Genomic DNA, 20751 nt, shown 5'->3' with positions numbered 1-20751 from the left:
TTTTAAAATGGCATATTAAAATTAGATTATAGTGATTCAATGACTATCTTGGGCTTATTACATTAATCTGTCTTGTGTTAATTTTTTTGGTAATTCAATTACTTTGTTATATTTTGAGGATATTTTTCACAAGAGGGCATACTTGGTTGTCTGCTCCCAAGCCAAAGACTTGTGTGGCTACTTTGAATTTGTTCATATTATAAAGGCAAAGAGTTAAAATATGTTTTGCTTAGTATTATTAGGGTGATTGCATGAAATGCAAGTGTTTAGCATCTTGTCTTTTATTAAAGTGTATCATATAAGAATTAATATGATGAAGTGGTAATTTAGAAAAAATAATCCCTTTAGGGGATTCTGATACAATCCACCCTCAGTGTCCATTCTGGTTAGAAGATCTGAAATAGAAAGTTGTAAATATTAAAAGGCATAATGAGATTCAGATTGTGATTTATTCTAGCATTTGAATGAAAGGGCTTCTAATACAGAGTTTCTTACCGAGAAAAATTGCCACTGAATAAATCTGGGCTCCAATACTTTCTGTATCTTCTGAATGAAGAGGGAAGCATACCCCATTGGTGCCGTAGTAGTTTTTGAAAAATTCCTTATTGCTCAGTGGAATGAAAGCCACGATAAAACCGATAATCCAAATGAGAATCAAAACTGTAATGGTTCTGCATTTTCCAGGTCTTAAACATCTGAAAGGATATACAATACAGATATATTTTTCCACTGTCAGAAATGTTAAAAGTAACACTGATACTTCTGTGGACAGAATGGCCAGGGACCCCAGAAGCTGGCAATGAATACTCTCCATCCACAGCTGTGCGTGCTTGTTGTATTCTCCTCGAAACTTCAGGTCAAAGGCTCCGATCAGAAACAAATAGATTCCCATCAGGCAGTCGGCACCTACAGGGATCAGTGAATTTCACAAATTTAGAGAAATAAATAGGTAAGATGGAGTTATCATTAAGCAGAAATTTTTTAAAAAAATTTATTTATCTATTTATTTTTGGCTGCATTGGGTTTTCGCTGCTGCGCGCGGGCTTTCTCTAGTTGCGGCGAGTGGGGGCCACTCTTCGTCGCGGTGCGCGGGCTTCTCATCGCGGTGGCTTATCTTGTTGCGGAGCACGGGCTCTAGGCGGGTGGGCTTCAGTAGTTGTGGCTCGCGGACTGTCGAGCACAGGCTCAGCAGTTGTGGTGCACAGGCCTGGTTGCTCTGCAGCATGTGGAATCTTTCTGGGCCAGGGGTCCAACCCACGTCCCCTGCATTGGCAGGCGGCTTCTTAACCACTGCGCCACCAGGGAAGCCCCAGAAATATTTTTAATATTAGCCCCAAATAGCCAAGTTCCTTCTATCTTGGGGGCGGGGGAGGGAAGTTTTATTCTAAGAGTTCATTTATGGTTAAGGACCACTTCATCAACTCTCCCTGCTAAGCACTCTTACAGCATCCTCTGCAGCCAATTACGTAATCATTCCTCTGTTTTCGTCTAACACACAGTCTGTAAGAGCAGGGATCTTGTCTGTTTTGTTTTCTGTTCTAGTCCCATCACCTAGCAGTGCTGAGTAAATGAGTAAAATGCATGAGCATTCAATTAGGGACAAGATCGAGATGTTATAATTTGGTTCATCTCTTCCATGGAAATTCTCCCAGCTTAAGAAACTTAAGTCATTCAAAATCCCAGAGAAAGTAATCCAGAAGTTGCTATGACAGAGTAATGACTGTGAATTTTGAGGTCTGTCATTTTGAAGATGTGAATAATTATGATTATTGTAGTCAGTATAATTCTGAGGGGCTTAAATGACTCACCCAGGGGTGGTCGAAGAGAAACTGTTCTCTCTGATTCTTTCTTCCCATCTGAACATCTTTCTCTGTCTCTTTTCAGACTCCTCCATCCCCCACATCAGCTGTTAATGTGATACACTTCTTGGTGTATTTGCTTTTTTAGCAAATATTACATATCAGAGAGTAGGTGAGATTCTTTTTTTGACCGCGCAAGCATTCTATACAACGATCCTAAAGTCACATCACGGTATACATCGTAAGGCTGGCCCTAATCTTTAAACACCGAGGTTATATTCTAGCCTTTATCAGGGAAACCGAGCAAACTCAAAATTGTGTAGCTAACAATACAAAGTAGTAAACCATTTCTGAGTTCTGTTTCTTGGGTAGCTTGCAATGAAAAGACAGTTCGACATTATACTTTGAGTGAGGGCGAGGGTAAGATATGGCACAGCACTTGTAAAGAAGTAGAACATCATATAGATTGATGCTTGCTTGAGGGAGTATGGGTAAATTATAGGCCACTTGACCAAGATTATAAACACCTTGAGGGCTGGTTTCTTGCTTTTATTTAATTAATTAATTTATTTTTGTATTCCTCATTTAACATAATACCTTGCAATCACGTTTCAAAAACTTAAAAATTTAATACTACCTAAAACACTTTCTTATTTAAATATTTCAAATTATGAACGGAAAAGACTGTAGAAGCTCAGAGACCGGAAAAACAACGTTTGAAGTCAGCATCCATGAACTGGCATTCAAACAAGGAATAAACACAGCTCTGGAACCATGAAAGGGTCCAATTTGATTATAGTAAAAGATTTTACATGCTTTGATAAAATATTACTATTTTATTAAATAATAAAGATATTATTTATAATATAATTTTAAATAAATTATTTAATAATATTAAATTCGCTTTCTTTTTCCTTCAGAGAAGAAAGCAAATGAACAAAAGCTTCTTTATGAGAAAAAAATTAATGAATGAGCCCTTCATTAATCTGTGTAAGGTGACTGAGTTTTCTTATTTTAAAATCTTATTTTCTTTCTTATCGCTAAAGTAATTTTATTTTCATTGTAGCGAACGTGAAAACAACATATAAGCGAAGGGGAGAAATTTTAAAAATATCATAATTCTACCGCTCTCGTTACTTATTGTCTAATAGCAACGCTTTCATATATTTTGAAACTGTAATTCCTCTTCAGCCAGGAAATACTCACAGCAGAGGGAAATGATTGACATGGCATGCAGCTTGTTCTCAGATCTGATATAAGGTCGCATACAGATGACAAAGATGTTTCCAAAGCACGTAACTGCAGACACAACCCAGACAAATACTCTCTGAATAATGCTCGCCAAGAGATCCTCTAAAGATGAGATTCCATCAGTGTTTGGTTTACAGCTGCGAACATGCGGTGCATAACCACAGTACTGGAACTTCTTAAAATAGCTGATGTGCAAAGAGAAGGGAAAAGAAGATTTTAAACTGAAGTCAGTGTCACTCTACATTAATATCTATTTTCTACATTCTCTCAGTAGAAAGAAAACATCTTAATATGAGACTCAGAGGAATGGATGTAAAACGTTAGGGATACTGAAAATTTAACCTTAAGTTTAATTCTCATTAACTTGGTTTTTAAAAGAATGTGTGGGTGAGAGCCGCAAAAAGGCGTAATAAACATACAAGTGTTAGACATGTCTTAGAATATAAATCAAATGTTAGCATGTGCTCAGGACAATCCACCCAAGGAAACTTGTTACTGGGTTTTCAGTGTTTAGTGCACGTGTTAATAAATCCACCGTTACATAACTCCCATGGTTGCTGCAACTGATTTTCCTTTTTCAAACCCAGGGGAAGAGAATTTGTCCTCTGTGCTTCTATGGCTTTTCTAGTATAGAATTTGTGTGATCTGTAGCTACTTGCTAACATGCTTATCCTCACACTAGAGTTTGGTACATAATAAGGTGTTCGATAAATATGTGTTGAGTGAATTCTTTCATCAGTAGAGAGACCTCCCTTGTTAATAAAACACCACCGGGATAATCAGTAATTACTACTGTGCTACCACCAACACCAGCACCGTTTACTGAGCGTCTTCCAAGTATCAAGAATAACTTCTCAAATCAGCTCCATGAGGTTGATGTCAGTATCACCATAGAAGAAGGTGACTCTTCAATGGAGGCAAATTATCTGCTAGGAAATTTTCTAGTAAATGCAGAAATTAGGATTTAAATTAGATCTCTTTGCCCCTAAAGCGACGTACTCTGGCAAAAAATATAAGTGATCTTTATAGTATAAGGAGTTGTAGTAATACAAGATAAAAACTTGACAATTACAGTATATTGTCCTGTTGTTTAACTCTTGCTGCCTGGATCCCAGGATCTGCCATGGTTTCTGCCCAATTCAGTTCTGCTCCTTGAGTTGTTTCTTGGGTTTTGTGACCTACACCATCTTCTGCCAATAAACTCTGCTTTGTTTAATTTAGTCAGAGTGTTTTATGTTGTGTGCAACCAAGGAAACTTTTATAAGCGTGCTCTCTGAGGAACTATGGGAAAAAAAACCCCAGTATCCTCTGTTAGATTTAAAATACAAGCAAGATTATAGAGTGGTGGTGACTGCCATGACACTTTCTAAATTATTGGGAATTAATTACCTTGACATGGAGACCATTCTAATATATTTCATATATATACTGCTATATATTACATTCAATTAAAGAAAATGTTTCTGAAGCATGTAATTGATGGCATGAGGAGACACACTGTTTGAATAAAAGATTTTTCATGGTTTACCATTTTATCTGTACACCCTTGCACATCATGCCCTGACATTGTGGGCAATTTTCACTGAGGAGGATTTCTCTCTTCCCTTCCTCCATTTACATGAATTATTTGTAATTATTTTATGTTGTTTATGTAACTTCTTCATGTGGTCGCATTTGTGCCATGTGCACAAATTACTAGCTGAGTGGACAAACATGACTATCAGTGAGTGGCATCAGGGCTCGGGAGAGTTTACAAGCCTGAGTGGGTTCCCTCCACACTACTGCTGTCTGACATTCAGACAAAACTCCTTTCTTTCTGCCAGACCATGGAAAACTAAAAATCACCCCACCCAATACCAACGCTTTAAGAGTTAATTATTGTTTAGGCAAATTAATCAGTAGAAAATGTTAATAGATTGGATGCATTGGGTATGGAGGTATTAGCACAATACATGTGGAAACGTGAAAGACTAAAATCAAGGTGAAGAACAAGAAAAAACATCTGCTTACATGTGAGAGAGATTCGTGAGAGGTCTAAACATCCTTTGTTGGATATTTGAAATTTCAATTCCTTCTAGGCTGCTAAAAATATCAAATTAATTATCAAACAAATATGTTATGCAGGGTATAATAAAATGAGTTTTTGTGACGGACAGTTTAATAAAATGCTGTTAACACTTATTCGGAACCAAACATTCATACTTAACCTTCCCTAGGCACTTCCCCAACTCCTTTAAAAATTTTTTTATTAAAAAATTTTTTTTATTGAATGAAATATTCTTTAAATTCTACAATGCTTTACAATTTTCAAAAGTTTCACACACATGATTTCATATGATCCCATAATAACCCATTTTTTTCTCTCCAATGCCTTTTTGATTCTGCTATTTATATGTATATATCCTGCTTATTTGAATTTTTTGTCTTCTAATAGTGAGTGGAACAATGTTTTTTGCATAGTAACTACTCAATATATATTTTTGAAATAAATGAACAAGCATTATCTTTTAGACAATATTGCAATAGCAGAGGCATTTTACATTCTTGAAGTTTTTCTAATAATTTTAAATTATAAATGTTTTTCTACTAAAACGCCATTTTACTGAGGGAACACTTAAAAGAACTGAAGCTTACCTTCTTAAGGCAATTCTTAGACCCTAACATAATTTGTGTGTGTGTGTTGCAAGTAATGACTTATATCATCTAGAACATTCCATCTTGGGATAACGATGGCTATAATAAATTCTTAGATACCCAGTGCTAATGAAGGAATAAATATGCATAGATGCTTTCAGAGGAGCAAGCAAACAATCCAATATAAACTTCTGGTGATTACAGAAATATACGAAATGATTAATCATTATCTAATTTGTAGCTTATAAATATGAAAGATTAAACTAATAGCTATCTGTTTGTAACCCAGCAAGCACTCATCTTATATGTTTTTCTGGAGTTTAACCAATATCCTGGGACTAAAGCTTCTGATTTGAGATCCTATCAATCTTATTTTATAGAATTTATTAGCTATTAGTATGTAAATAAAAATTACATAATAAAACTATCCCCATAGGTGTATACTTACAGAGACTTGAGTTTGACAAGGTAATCAAATTGGTTTGCTTGAATTTTCTGGATTGGGTTATAGGAAAGATTCCTGTTTTAAAAAAAGAGCAGCAATAGGTCAATACTTAAAAAGTATTTGAGTAAAGAGAAAGTGTGTCTCTTGACTTAGGGTTACTTTTAAACAGTAACAAAAAAAGTACAGCAATGTCACTTGACCCCTAGGGCTCACTGGACATTCAAATGGATTAATGGAAACAGAACTCTTAGGCCAGTGCACGGCTGTCAGTAAGTGCGTTAGTGACAGAGCTGAGAGAACGTAAGCACGAAGGTGGGGAGGTCCAGAGACGGTCCCACCAGAGGAGCAGCAGGGTACCCAAAGGGAAGCCACACCACGTCAGGTTTTGCCTATTATCAGGTGTGGTTTAAATGAAAGAAAGAAGAATCTCATTTAGTCAAAACTTGAATTAGTGAAATCACATTGAATGCTTTTTACAATAAATCATGTCAAAGAGTGGCATACTGTGTTAGCAATTTGTGAGGCATGATATGAAAAGTAAAAGGCTCTATAGTTAGAAACAAAGAAACAGAGGTCAGAGTGACAGTGTAGCTGAGTGTAAATGGAGAAAATTTCAGAATCTTTGCGAAACAACACCTTGAAACAAGAATTGTTGATTAAAGGGAACTTCTCAGGGCAGGTTCACTTTTTAAGAAATTTATTGCAGATTAGACCATTAGTTGGGTGGGGGAGGGGTGGTGACTACAGAAAAAAGGGAAGAGAGGAAGGATGGCAATAAGAAGAAATGTGTTGTATGAAAGAAGGGAAGGGGACTCAACAATCTATGAACAGAAGGAAATGACCTTAGCATAATAAAAGCCATATAGGAAAGCCACAGTGAGCGTCATAGCCAATGGTGAAAGGCTGAAAGCTTTTCCTCTAAAATCAGTAAGAAGACAAGGATGCCCACTTTTGCCATTTCTATTCAGCATACTACTGGAAGTCCTAGCCAGAGCAATTAGGCAAGAAATAAAAGGTATCCAAATTGCGAAGGGAGAAGTAAAATTATCTCTGTTCACAGATGACATGATTTTATGTGCATAAAACCCTAATGATTTCACACATGCATACACACAAAAACTGTCAGAACTATTATAATAAACAAATTCAACAAAATTGCCATATGTGAAACCAACACATAATAATCAAACAATAATCAATAATCAAATGCATTTCTATACACTAACCATGAGCAATCCATAAAGAAAATTAAGAAAATGATTCCATTTACAATAGCATCAAAAGAACAAAGTACTTAGGAATAAACTGAATAAAGGTGAAAGACTTGCACTTTGAAAACAAAATGTTGCTGAAAGAAATTAAAGAAGACATCAGTTAAAGAAGACATTCTGTGTTTTGGGACTGGAAGACTTAATATTGTTAAGATGTTAATACTACCCAAAGCAATCTACAGATTCAGTGTAATTTCTGTCAAAATCCCAATGTTTTTTTTTTTTTTGCATAAATGGAAAAATCCATCCTAAAATTCGTATGGAATCTCAAGGGAACCTGAATATCTAAAACAACCTTGAAAAAGAAGAACAAAGTTGGAAGTCTCACTTCCTGATTCAAAACTTACTACAAAGCTATAGTAGTCAAAACAGTGTGGTGCTGGCTAAAAGATAGTTGTATAGAACAATGGAATAGAATGGAGAGCCCAGGAATAAGCCTTTGTATATATAGTCAAATAATTTTTAAAATGTGCCAAGATTGTTCAATGGGGAAAGGACAATCTTTTCAACAAATAGTGCTGTGAAAACCAGATAAATATCCACATGAAAAAGAAAAAAAAAGAGCTTAGACCCTTAGCTTCCACCGTGTACAGAATTAACTCAAAATGGGTCAAAGGACTAAATAGAAAAGATAAAACTTTAAAACTCTCAGAAGAAGTCATAAGAGAAAAGCTTCATGATTTTGGATTATGCAATGACTTCTTGTATATGATACCAAAAACACAGGTAACAAAAGAAAAAAAAAAAAAACAAGAATTGGACTACATCTAAATCAAAAACTTTTGTGCATCAGAAAACACTGTCAACAGAGTGAAAAGGCAACCTACAGAATGGGAGCATACATTTGTAAATCATATATCTGAAAATGATTTAATATCTAAAATATATACACTCCTACAACTTAACAACAAAAACCCAAACAACCCAGTTTAAAAGCGGGCAAAAGACTTGAATAGGTATTCTCTAAAGAAGTTACACGAATGGCCAATAAGCACATGAAAAGATGCTCAACATCATTAATCATTAGAGAAATGCAAATCAAATCCACAATGAAACACCATTTCACATCCATTAGATTGGCGATTATCAAAAAATATAAAATAACAAGTGTTGTTAAAGAGGTGGAGAAATTAGAATCCTTGTGCACTGATAGTGGGAATATAAAATAGTGTAGCCACTATGCAAAAGAGTATGGTGTTTCCTTTAAAAATTAAAAATAGAGTTACCATATGATCCAGTAATTCTGCTTCTAGGGTTATATAGCCAAAGAATTGAAAACAAGGCTCTTGAACAGATATTTGTACAACCACCTTCATAGCAGCACTACTTATAGCAGCTAAAAGGTGGAAGCCACCCAAGTGTCCACCAATGGATGAATGGATAAATGCCATGTGGTACTTACATACAGCGGATTATTATTCAGAATGATAATATTCAGAACTTCTGACACATGCTACAACCTGTGGATGAACCTTGAGGTCATTATGCTAAGTGGAATAAGTCAGTCATAAAAGGACAAATTTGTATGATTCCACTGATTTGTGGGTTACTTAGAGATGCCAAATTCATAGAACCAGAACAGAGTGATGGATGCTGGAGGGGCAGGGGTTGATGGGGAGTTAGTGTTTAATATGTATGGAGTTTCAGTTTGGAAAGATGGAAAAGTTCTAGAGATGGATGGTGGTGATGGTTGCACAACAATGTGAATGAAGTTAATGCCACAGTTGTACACTTACAAATGGTTAAAATGGTAAATATACATACTTATGTATATTTTAATCACAATTTTTTAAAGTAAAATAAAAAATAAAGATACAAAATTCATATCAGTCTTACAACTGTGAGAGCTCCTTCAGATCCTTAAAGACAAGTGGTGAAAGATTTTCAATCTTATTACTTCCTAAATCCCTAGGGAAACAATTGCAAATGTCATATTATTTCCTTAAGACTTTACTCATAGTTCTGTAATTTATTAAAAAACATTAGACAACTTTCAAACAATGCCATTAGTGAGTTATATTAATTAATAGAAGTCAAAACTTTAAAAAGGGAGTGAGATGGTAAAAGATAAAAATATTTTATCCCATTTTATTGCTCACTCAGAGACAGTACTTGGTGGTATTTGATCTAGTTCTAATAGATACAATTTTCTAATTCAATTAATATATGTGTTGTGCCCTTCTTCCTTTCTCTTCTTCCTCCCCTTCCTCCCTCCCTCCCTCCCTCCCTCCCTTCCTTCCTTTGCTAAAGTAGAAATATGCTTTGGGACCTTAATCTTTTCCTTTGCTTGGGTGTATTATAATTTTCAGCTGGAAGTGGATTATTTCAGTTTCCAGTTTCTTCCACAGCTGATATACACCGGATCTCATACACACCTGGGGCGGGATATTTCGTATGTTACTTCATGTACGTATAGAGGTTGGGCTGCCTAAAGTGGTATGAACTTGTAGCTTAGTTGTGAGAAGATTTCGGACAGTAGCAGCTCTTACGGTAGCTTTGACGGCGGCAACTCTCATGAGAAAGGCCTCAGATTCTTCTACACAAGACAATCTTTCAACAGGCTTGAGTTCTTCAATGTCATCAAGAGATACTAAGAGAAAGCCTAACCGCTTTCCCTGTGCATCTCCAAATCCTACTAGTTGCTACAGGGAGAAGCCTGGGAATAGATCTATTCGTTATTGCAGTGCTTATAAATCAAAAGTTAGGTTATTCAACTCGGAAGGGCAAGATAGATTTAGACTGAGTTTTTAAAACTAAAAAGTAGCTAATGTAATCAATACTATAAATGTCTTCGCTGTAAATGTTTTATTTTTATACTGTAAACTGAACCTTGAGGCTGTTTTTGTTATTTATGTTTTCATGGGTGAATTGTCTGTGAAGATAGATGGTCTGATTTGACAACCAAAGGAATGTTTCTAAAATTTCATCCCTTTCTTAAAATCCTTCAATAGTTCATTGTTGCATAGAAGATAAAATCAAAACGTCTTAGCGTGATATAAAAAAGCCTTTAAATATCTTGCCACTGTCTAGCTTTCCAGCTCAGTTTCCTACCACTTTCTACTCAGTCAAAATGACTTTCACCAGGGCCTGAAGGCACCTCAGTATTCCAACCTCCGGGTTTTTGCACGGGCGCTTCCTTCTGCCTGGAATAAGCTTTCGTTCTTGTCCTTCTGGTGAACTCCCTATTCATCCTTCAAGATTCTGCTCAGATAAACAACAAGGATTTACTGTACAGCACAGGGAACTATATTCAATATCTTGTAATACCCTGTAATGGAAAAGAATCTGAAAAAAGAATGGGTATGCAGAACTGAATCACTTTGCCGTACACCTGAAACTAACACAATATTGTAAATCAACAATACTTAAAAAAAAAAAAAAAAAGATTCTGCTCACATGTCACTCCTCTGTGACCAGGGAAGTTAGGCGTTCTCTCCTCTGTTCTCCCGTATGTAGCATGGATAACACATACAGCACTTATAACATCATATTAAAACTGTTTCTGTACATACGTTCTCCTCTTCTGAAGGATGTGAGCTCTTTCAGTGCAAGCCCTGTACCTATTCATCTTGGGCTCTCCGGCATCTAGCTTAATTTTGGGCTAGCTATTCTTTGTATCCCTACCTAGAAGACCATTAACAGACTGGACCTGCTTCACATTTAGGTAAAAGTGGTGGCACAATTCCAGTTCTTTGTATGAGAAGCCAAGTAAAAGATTGATCATGTTAGCGAGGCAATGTGAAAAACAGATTTAGGAGAGTCCACTAGGATATTAAATCTTGAAATATCATGTTCAGCTGTTTCTGGTGGGAGTGCTGTTTTGGCTATTAGAGCCAATTCTGACATATAGTTCTTTTATCATGAATCACGTAATGGGAACCATTTGGCCTAGACCCTAAGTGATGTGTAAAAAGACCATTTTCTCAGTTTCGTTTTAGGAAAGTTGGTCTAAACTTAACTGAACTTGAGGTCCATTTCTGAATGGGCTCAGGAAACACATTATCACCTAGAGAAGTTGACTTTAAAAGCACAAAGTAAATCAAGTTGCAAAGAGTTTCTGCCATCAGAACTATTTAAAGTCTACTGTGAGAAGTGAATCCTGATTGTTGCCAATTTATTTGCCCTCCTTAACTCTGTCAGTGGGATCAAGCCAGGAGGGGCACAGAGTGTAGTCCAAACCCTCTCTCAAAGGGAGAGTCACTCATTTGAGGTCTAGACCCACCCATTTAAAGCCATCATCTCTTAGAAAACATGCCATTTTCATCCCTGTAAATCCGATTTTTCAAGCCAGCATTGGGTATGGAATTCGGCAGGGTTTAGGCAGGACTAATTCTTGGCCTTGGTGACCCTCCCTGCCCCTTTGTTGCTCTTTCCTTTACCTCTGAACCTGCATTAGCACTGGTTACGGACTAAGCTGTTGTGTTCCATGCTCACTCCTGGTTACTGATACTTAGAACCTCCACCTCAGCGCCACCATGCAAGTCAGGATTGGCAGAAATTGCCTTCTGGTGTTCAGATCGCGGTGGCAAGTAGGATAAAACAAGGAAAAGTATGGACCCCTCGACTAGCTTGTATTTTCATGGCTAGATACTACCTTTCGAGTCACCTACATGCACCTCTCCCTACTACTGAGAATAAAATAATTTCCTATGTGTTGATGGTATGGTTCACTTGCCAGACACTGGGAGCTGTTACAGCAGGTGCTTGGTTCTGATATCTACTGAGATTTTCTTGTGCGTTTTGTGAATGATTGGTACTGTCTACTGAAAAATGTTTCAAGCTAATGGTCATGGAAAAACGCCGGGGTTTCAGTGGCTTGTTTATTGATGTTCTGGAGCAGAATGCTACATTGGTTCCCGAGGAACGTTTCTGTCTGTGGCATATGTATTCCCTCCACCTGTCTTAGTTTGCAGGTAAGGTGTCCCGAGAAACAGTTTAGTTACATTCTTTAATTTTTATGGACAAGTTTTAATGAATCAAAGTTCTGCCCAGTTAACTGTCAAACATGTACCTTCTGTCCATACTCCAGATTCTTTCTAGAGCTCACAAAATCAAACTGGTGGCTAGCCTAAGCTTTAGCAAAAAACCCAATTGAAGAAATTAATGGTAAAAAATAAACAGTTGTCTGAAGGACATGTACTTCATTTATTGTCCTGTGTATATTTTATTTGGACAATCAGCTCCTATGTGCTTGGACCACAAGGCTTTGATTTATCAGAGAGTTGTCTTAATGTCCTTTGGAACTGTCATTGATCTTAAAAAAGGGACATTATAAATAGCTATCTTTTCCATTATTACAGTCTGGGATGTTACCCATGGTAGTGTCTAATTTCCTCATGGATCCAAGATTATCCTTTGGTTTCAGAATCAGCAGAGTGGTGTCTTTTTATCTCCTGGTTTTTAAATCCTAACTCTCTAGGAAACTTAAAGATAAATTTGCTATCCCTCTCCAGCAGTGGGTTAGAGTGGTGCAAGATGTATTTTATTTATTGATCTCCCCAGACTTTATTCTTTCTCCACAGCTATGTTTCCCTTACGTCACTTTCCTCAAATATTTATTTTATAGTTTTCCTTTACACATATTTTTTAAACTATCAGAATTCCTTTGTGGCTCAAAGTATGCAGAAATAGTACTAGGAAAAGAGAAAAATAAATCTTTCTTAAATGTATAAAAATGTATATGTGTGACAACTATGAACTGGAACAGTAGAAAGAAAATTCTTATCAATATATGTGTAATTGAGCTTACAATTCATCTAGTTTCTGGAGCGGTGCAAACGTATTTTCACCGAGGTGATTAATTTTGTTTTTCCTCATTACCCTGAAAGTAAAAAGAAAAGGATGTTGTAGCTTCCAGAGGTAACTGATAGGTGAGTTATTGGAGAGGAGATTAACAACCTGCAAAAACAAAGATAATTACGTGGAGTGCACTTTTCACATCAAGAGAGGTTGAAGTAGCGTGATAAATTACCCAGTCTGTAATAACTTTAATCTTAAATTTCCCAGATCTTTCAATGATGATAAAAGTAAAACAGTGTTCAAATTTCTAAGTGATTTAGGGAAGAGCTCCACAGGGGAAGAGTGAAAACCCCGACTCCTGAGAATACAGACTGAGCATCTGCACGGGGAGCTGTCCTAGGGTCGCCTCTGTAGGCTTCGTGGTGTGTCTGTTGAACAAAATACCTCCCACACAATAGCACTGGTGCACATTGGGCAGTTGATGTGATTTAGGGTGGAGATGCTGCAGGAGGTCTACTTTAAGCTGGACCAACTCAGAAGATCTCTAGTTTGGGATGCTGAATGAGACTGTAAGTCTTGACAGTTCATCTCTGCCCTGATGTCGTGTTATGAGATCGCATAAAGGACTAACTCACAGGAAACCTTTAAAGGATTTCCAGTTCTTGAGGCATTGTGGGACATGCCTGGAAGCTGGCCTCGTCCCATCCTTAAGTATTTATTTCCTCTCAGCACTCCAAACCGTTACCACTTTCTCCCAGCATCCTTGGACCAGAAAAGCACAAGCATCTGCCAAGAGGAAACTCACGAATGATTTCTTCATACAGAGGGTTCTCTAAACACAAATACAAGTAGAATAGAAAAGAAGGGCTACATTTTTTGGATATTTATTTGGCCTGTGTCCTTTAAGTGCAATTTGGTTTCCTTTGGGCAATTACCATGAACTGTTTTGCATGACTGATAGAATCCTGCATCTGAAGACTGCTAAACTCACTGCAGAAAAGTTCACACATTTCAGTGGCTTTGAGCCCACTGGAATGGGGCAGAGGGCATAACTGGGTAAAAATTTTTGTTGTGTCAGTGGTAGCTATTGCATTGCCTGTACACAGGGGTCCTGTATATTCGAGTATGATGATTTTCAAACTTTTCACATGGTAACCGACAGTAGAAAAATGCATTTTGCATTGGGACATAATATACACCCACACAACCCAAGATTCATGGAACAATACATTTAATCATCTGAATTGCACTCTGATGTTTTTATTCAATTCAATCCCATTCTATTTCATTTACAAGACGCGGCTCGGGACATACTACATTGCTTTCATCACCTGCTTGTGAGTTTCAACCCACAATTTGAAAAATACTCTCCTGGAAGAATAAACTGTAAATGAGGCAGTTATATTTTTATACTGAAGGAAGCCCCAGTATCCCTCACTTTTATGGAAGAGGCACCCTGAATTTAAAATAAGCCAGAGAGGAGTATAAGGAGAAATTACACTCGATAACATTCTAAGGTTTATCCTGGTGTCCGCAGTTACATCCTCAGGGATGTGAACATTCTACAGTTTCTAAAAGTTGTAATTAATTTCCCCCCATGATCTTTGCAGTAATAATTTTTATAGATTAGGACTTTAATTTGGTGTTTCTCAAACTGAGATCCAAGGACAGATTCTAGGTGGTTTATGAGAAATTTTTTTTCCATTAAATTGGGTCTTACTTGTAAGGTTGAGAAAAGCAGGTCTCACGTAAGATAGTACCATTGTCATGACCCATGTATGTTGTGAATCTGTGGTTATACCTGGTTTGAACTTCAGTCATTTTGCCAATGTGCTTCCTTTTCAAAAAACTTCAAGTTGAGAGGGAACATTTGCTGTAATTACTATGCATGTTTATGCTAGATTCTGTTCGCATAAATGATTCATTTTACTTGTAAAGAGATAAAACGGTACTTCAAAAGGACAAAACATTACTTACAAAACAGTTAAATTACTGCAGGAAATAAAAGTCAAATTCCTTAAATTATGGATATGGTTGCCTTCAAAGTCCCTGAAATATAAAAATAAAAAGTGATAAAGCTAAATTTTAATCACAGACAAAAGTCAGTCGGTTAAGAATGATTTGTTTTCTAGTAAAATATCTTTTTCCCACATACTGCTTATTTCATAGGGATTCTCACATAATGTAAGTGTAGCCACTTACATAATAGCCGAAATGATATATTTATATATAATGTTTCTTTTTTTCTGTGTTAATAGTAAAAATGTTTTGAGTTGCGTCTGTATGAGGTGTTCATATGGGTACATATGCAATCCTAAGGAATGTGAAGAGAATGAAAAAAGCACATGGAAAGCTTTTGTTGTGGTAACTACCAGCTATATAAACAGAAAGCACGTAGTGATCCGCATTAAACACCTGTCCAGAGATACCAATGGCATTTCTCTGAGTGGCGTGACTCTATCTGCTACAGCCTGTGGAAGAATCTACTATTGCTGCAGAAGCTGCTACCGCAAAACAATGTTTAACCTCTACCTCCCTTGCCTAGACACTCCCAGAAAAAATTCTCCATAGCCTTTTACCACTGAGAACATGCTTTCTTGCTTTATTGTATGGCCACACAGGCCAGTGCAGAGGGAGACCCACAGCTGCCCTTGGCTCTCCACTCCCGACTCAGGGCGCTGCTTGCAGACCTCACTTGAGCTCCCGTGCTGTGTGATGCTACGTCACCAACGGGAGTCTGGTCTGAGCAGCAAACTTGTCAAAAAGTTGATGTTTTATTGTCTCTGCTTCATGGTTTTCATGAAGGCGTTCTTCTATTGCCTGTCTTTTATCTTGTCGTAGGGTTTATTTATGGTGGAAGTTCATAGAACAGAGTTAGCCGAGCTCAAGGATACACTTTCAGAAGCAGATGCTGGCTCTTAAATCTACTCGTTTTACCCCAGCACTAGCTTACCAGTCACCATGCCACATAAAGCCATTCGGGAACAATTGCCACTAAAATATATGAGCTGAAGTCTGACACAGCTACTAAAATCTATGCAGGAAACATGAGTAGCATTAATGGACACGCCTATTTTTTTCTGCTGGAGAGGCTATATCTGGGACACTCAGTTTTATTTTGGCACTGCAGTAAAAATGGATGCTGACAAGTCAAAGTCTATCTGGAAGATCTGGAAGGCCAGCATGTAAGGGTTCTAGAAATCAAGTCAATGGACTAAAAGGGTGTATTTATCACAGAGAAGAGCAAAGAAGAGAGATATATTTGAAGTCAGGCATAGGGCTTTTCTCTGTTGCATCAGACTGCAAAATCAGATTTACTCGTTGATGGACACAAAACACTTCAAATTTAAGCTCACAATCCATGGTGTCCAGAGAATAAGCTTCTTGTTACTATAGTGATCTAAGTAGGGCATATACTATAACAAGGTTTTTGTAGACGGGATTTCTGTACATGTGGAATGTTGTGTTAAAATCTTAAATCTTGATTCTAGATCACCCTTCTAAAGAAAAACTTCCATTATTCTATTAAACTGGAAATGAAACACTTGTAGTACTATCTTCTTTTGATCATTAGGCTTGGCCAAGGCTTTTTGGCCTTCCGTAACAAAGGTTGTCATTGACACAGACTGTTCATTTCCTTTTCCTATTTTGTTGTTGTTACCATGAATCTACCACCAGGGGGTGACGTTCTCCTAAGCCTCACAAAATTTCTTGATGTTAGTTTCTTGTTAGTTACACCTGTAACTTTTTTTTTTTCTATTAAGGTAGCAAAAACATTTGTTAATATTAATTTACTATTTGTAAAAGTCAGTAAGAGGCATAAACTAGGGACTTTTGATTAAATTGTTAAATTCAATGTTGAGTTTATTTTAATCTTTATTTGTGAATTTGCTTTGGCTTTCTTCCTAAAATTAGAGGTTTTAGTTCTTGATATGCAGGGGTCTGGCATACAAATCTGTTCCTTGTGCCAGTGCTCCAATTTCTAATGGACCTGAGGGGGTGTTTTGCTTACTTAATGCCTGGATCACTTTTCCAACTTAATAATCCTCTGAACCTAACCACTTTATGTTTCCCTCTATACATGGCAGAACTGGCTGAAAAATGAAAATTTGGTTCTTGGATCTGAAGAACAACAATAACAAAATAAAAACACCAAGAATCTTGCCCTCTCAATTCTCTCTCTCATCCCCTAGGGGCTTTGTAAACACGCAAATCTCCTCTCCCTCTACTTCCTCCCGTACATTTCTGGCTCCTATCTCAGAGAAAATTGAGGTGATGAAGGAGGGGAAAGCCTTCGCCTTTCTGCCCGACATCCGTGATTTACCTGTAAGTGCACCTGGTCTCCTACACCCAGGATGCGATGACCCTCCTTCTGCTTTAGGCTAATCCCGCGTATCCTGAGTTTTGTTTGTGAACGTGTATGTCCTAAAATACATGGTCAATTCTGGTGAATGTTTTTTGGGCGTTCTTCACTTTCAGTTTATATCTATTAGGATTAAGCACAGGTACATAGAACAGACCCAACTGTAACAGCGTAACTACACAAGGATTTAAAAAAAAAAAAAAAATCTAGGGTTAGGTAGCCCAAGGCTAGTCTGGTAATTTTACCAAGTTGTTAGAAACCTAAGGTCTTTCATATTCACTGTCCACAGGTCCTTGTCTTTGTGTTCCAAGATGTTGCTGAAGCTTGAGCCATCATATCCGTCTTTTCTGGATAAGGAAAGAAAGGGAGGGTCTGCCTGTTTCTCTTTAAGGAGGTTGCCCAGAAGTTCCACACTCTACATCTTCCTCCTCATTAGTTAGGGCTCGGCCACGCGGCTCTGTCTAGACATGGGGAAGTCTGGGAATGTAGTATTTTAGCTGGGCACTTTGCTGCCCCAGATAAATCTGTTCTGTTATCGAGAAGGGACTTTGCACTTTGATATGTACCAGTTAGAGTTAATTCGTTAACTGTGTTATTTAGTTCTCCATATCCTTTTTTTGGTTTTCCTTGATCTTTCATGGACTGAAAGAGGTGGATTATTATTTCTTACCGCTTATGTATGTCTATTTTTCTTTTGTTTTGGTTGTTATATGAATCTATTTGGTGCATATATATACTCCTAATATAATATCTTGTATTGGAAATTGCACACTGCAGCATTTAAATGTCCTTCTTTGTACTGCTTAATGCAAATTGGCCAAACTTCTACCTACTTAGATAAAAAATGATGCCTGCTTTCTTTGGTTTGCATTTACATGGCATATTTTTGAGCAGTCTTTTACTTTTAATCTTTCTTAATCACTTAGTTACAGCTGCACTTTTTTGTACATAGTACTGAGTTAGGTTTTGCTCTGTGAGCCAACTTGAAAATCTGTTTTTCTTTTTAGTAGGTAATTTTAGCCCACTTATGTTTATCGATCTGACTAATGTATCTTACCTTAGTCTGCTATTTAAAAATATTATTATATGGTTTTATAGCTTAAAAAATCTTTCAACAAATGGCTTAAAAATTTTATTTCTTCTAACATTGAAAAAGGTTTGTATATTCTATTGGTAACCGTTATAATTATAACTTTACCCAATATACCATATCTTCTCTTTCTTAGAGAATAACAATAGCACTTATCAATTTCCTATTATAAGAAATGATGAAATTAGTATATATTGTCTTCCTGCCTTTTCTTTCATCTCTCTCTCTCACCATAGGATTTTGATCAATTATATGCTATTTATTAATATTCACCTTAGGAATATCAAATATCCACATATTGGTAGATTTCTTAGTTTTAAATGACATCTCTTGACACCAGGCTATTTTTCTTTATAGTTTTATGGTTTCACTTTATTACTTTGAAACTGCTTACTCACTTAAGATTATTGTGGCTCTTGCCGAATTGAGCCCTGTATCATTCTGTGATATTTCTCTTTATCCCTGGTGATAGTCTTTGTTCAGAAGGCTATTTTTTTCCCAATGTTAACACAGCCCCTCCAGCTTTTTAAAAAAATTAGTGCTGCATTTCTTATCTTCATTTTACAGCTTGAATATCTCTGTTTTCTCTGGTTGCCTCAAGCTTTTTTCTTTGCTTTTCTTTATCTTTGGTTTTCAGCAGTTTGACTATGATTTGTTCAGTTTTTTTTTTGTTTGTTTGTTTTTTCTTTTCTACTTCTGCTTGTTTTCTTTTCTGAGGTTCTTAGATTTTTTTTGGTTTGTTGTATTACATCGTTTTAGAAAATTCTTGGTCATTATCTCTTCAGATATTTCTTTGAAAAATGAGCAGGACCCTGTGTCCCCCACCTCTTGTTTGTAGAAAAGCTTTAGCCTCCTAGGCCTTCCCTGAGTTCTAAAGAGCAGATTTAATCAGAGAGGTGAGAAAATGGTGAAACAAAGGAAAACAGTCAAGCAAGACAAAATATAATAGTTTAACCATACAGCAAAGTCAGGGACCTTTAGTTCCCCCTCAAGGACAATAGATAATACCCTGAGCCATATCCTTGAGTTGTTTTGCAGACACTAAAACCCTCACCAGGTGGAGGAAGTTAACGGCATGCTGATCACCAGCACGTAGACCCCAGGCTGGTTGGAACCAGAAGGTTGATGATTGAGATTCCCATAACATCACCCTGTTACCTCACCACCAACCAAGCAGAGAATTGTGCACGAGCTGATCACACACCCTGCAGTCCCCTCCCTCACCCTGCCTTTAAAAACCCTTCCCTGAAAACCATCAGGGAATTTGGGTCTTTTGAGCATGAGCTGCCCATCCTCCTTGCTTGGCACCTACAATAAATGCTGTACTTTCCTTCACCAAAATCTGGTGCCAGTAGATTGGCTTTGCTGTGTGTCTGGTTAGCAGACTCAAGTTTTGTTTGGTAATGTCTTCTGTCCTGTTGTCCCTCTCTTTTTCTGTGACCACTTTAACGCATTTTGAGAAACTTTTATATTATCCTGTAACTTTTGGATTCTCTGTTCTGTCTTCATTTTATGCTCCGTTCTCATTTTGATTCAAATGAAAGCTTTCTATTGACCTATCTTCAAGGTCACTGATTCTTTTGTTAGCTGTGTTCAGCCTGTTGAAGTAATTCTCTGATTCTCTTTAAAGCTTCCATCTCTTTGCAGACATTTTCCATGTGTGCATGTTTTGCCCACCTTTCCCACTATATCATTTAACTGATTAATCATAAGTATTTTAATTTCCTTGTTTGGTAGTTGTAACATCTGAGTTATCTCTGGGCCTAGTTCTGTTGATTGCTTTATAATTTGACAAGGATTGTTTCTCTTGCTCTTTCTGGAATGGGGCTTTCTCAGCATTGTTGTCCCACATGCCCCAGAAGCCCCAACCCACTTTGCAACAGTGCAGGATCCTGGGCTGGAGAGGTTTATTTGTCCCTATTGCTGGAGTAGAGAGCTTTGACTGCTACCACTCCTTTGGAAGAAGTGGGTCTATGCATGGTCCCTGGCTGCAGGAAGATTTTCTGTCCCTCTCCCCATGGCATAAAGCTTTTGCTTCCTAAGAGGGAAGAGTCTAGGGGAGAAGGTGGGGTTTGTACCTGCATGCCACCAAAGAAGACTCTGTCTGGTTTCCTTAATTACTCCCAGCTTTTTCCATGAGCTGGTGGAGGCCAGAGAAA

At 37.2% G+C, this 20751-nt stretch overlaps 1 protein-coding gene and 1 long non-coding RNA gene across 2 annotated transcripts in view; both read right to left on the bottom strand.

The window, feature by feature from the left end:
- The window catches only part of LOC309628373, a 351833-nt gene that overhangs the window by 100023 nt on the left and 231059 nt on the right, over positions 1 to 20751 (bottom strand). The window lies entirely within an intron of this gene.
- The window catches only part of RXFP1 (relaxin family peptide receptor 1), a gene marked incomplete at its 5' end in the record, with an annotated part of 75897 nt that overhangs the window by 6193 nt on the left and 48953 nt on the right, over positions 1 to 20751 (bottom strand). The window contains 7 exons of the mRNA XM_082391587.1: positions 496 to 906; positions 3006 to 3235; positions 5061 to 5132; positions 6133 to 6204; positions 9237 to 9308; positions 13150 to 13221; positions 15117 to 15188. Of these exons, the coding sequence (XP_082247713.1) occupies positions 496 to 906; positions 3006 to 3235; positions 5061 to 5132; positions 6133 to 6204; positions 9237 to 9308; positions 13150 to 13221; positions 15117 to 15188 (1001 nt within the window). The remainder of the gene's footprint in view (positions 1 to 495; positions 907 to 3005; positions 3236 to 5060; positions 5133 to 6132; positions 6205 to 9236; positions 9309 to 13149; positions 13222 to 15116; positions 15189 to 20751) is intronic.

Source organism: Balaenoptera borealis (assembly GCF_965194805.1).
Source record: "Balaenoptera borealis genome assembly, chromosome: 4".
Taxonomy (NCBI): Eukaryota; Metazoa; Chordata; class Mammalia; order Artiodactyla; family Balaenopteridae; genus Balaenoptera; species Balaenoptera borealis.
This window is presented reverse-complemented; position numbering and strand designations above follow the sequence as displayed.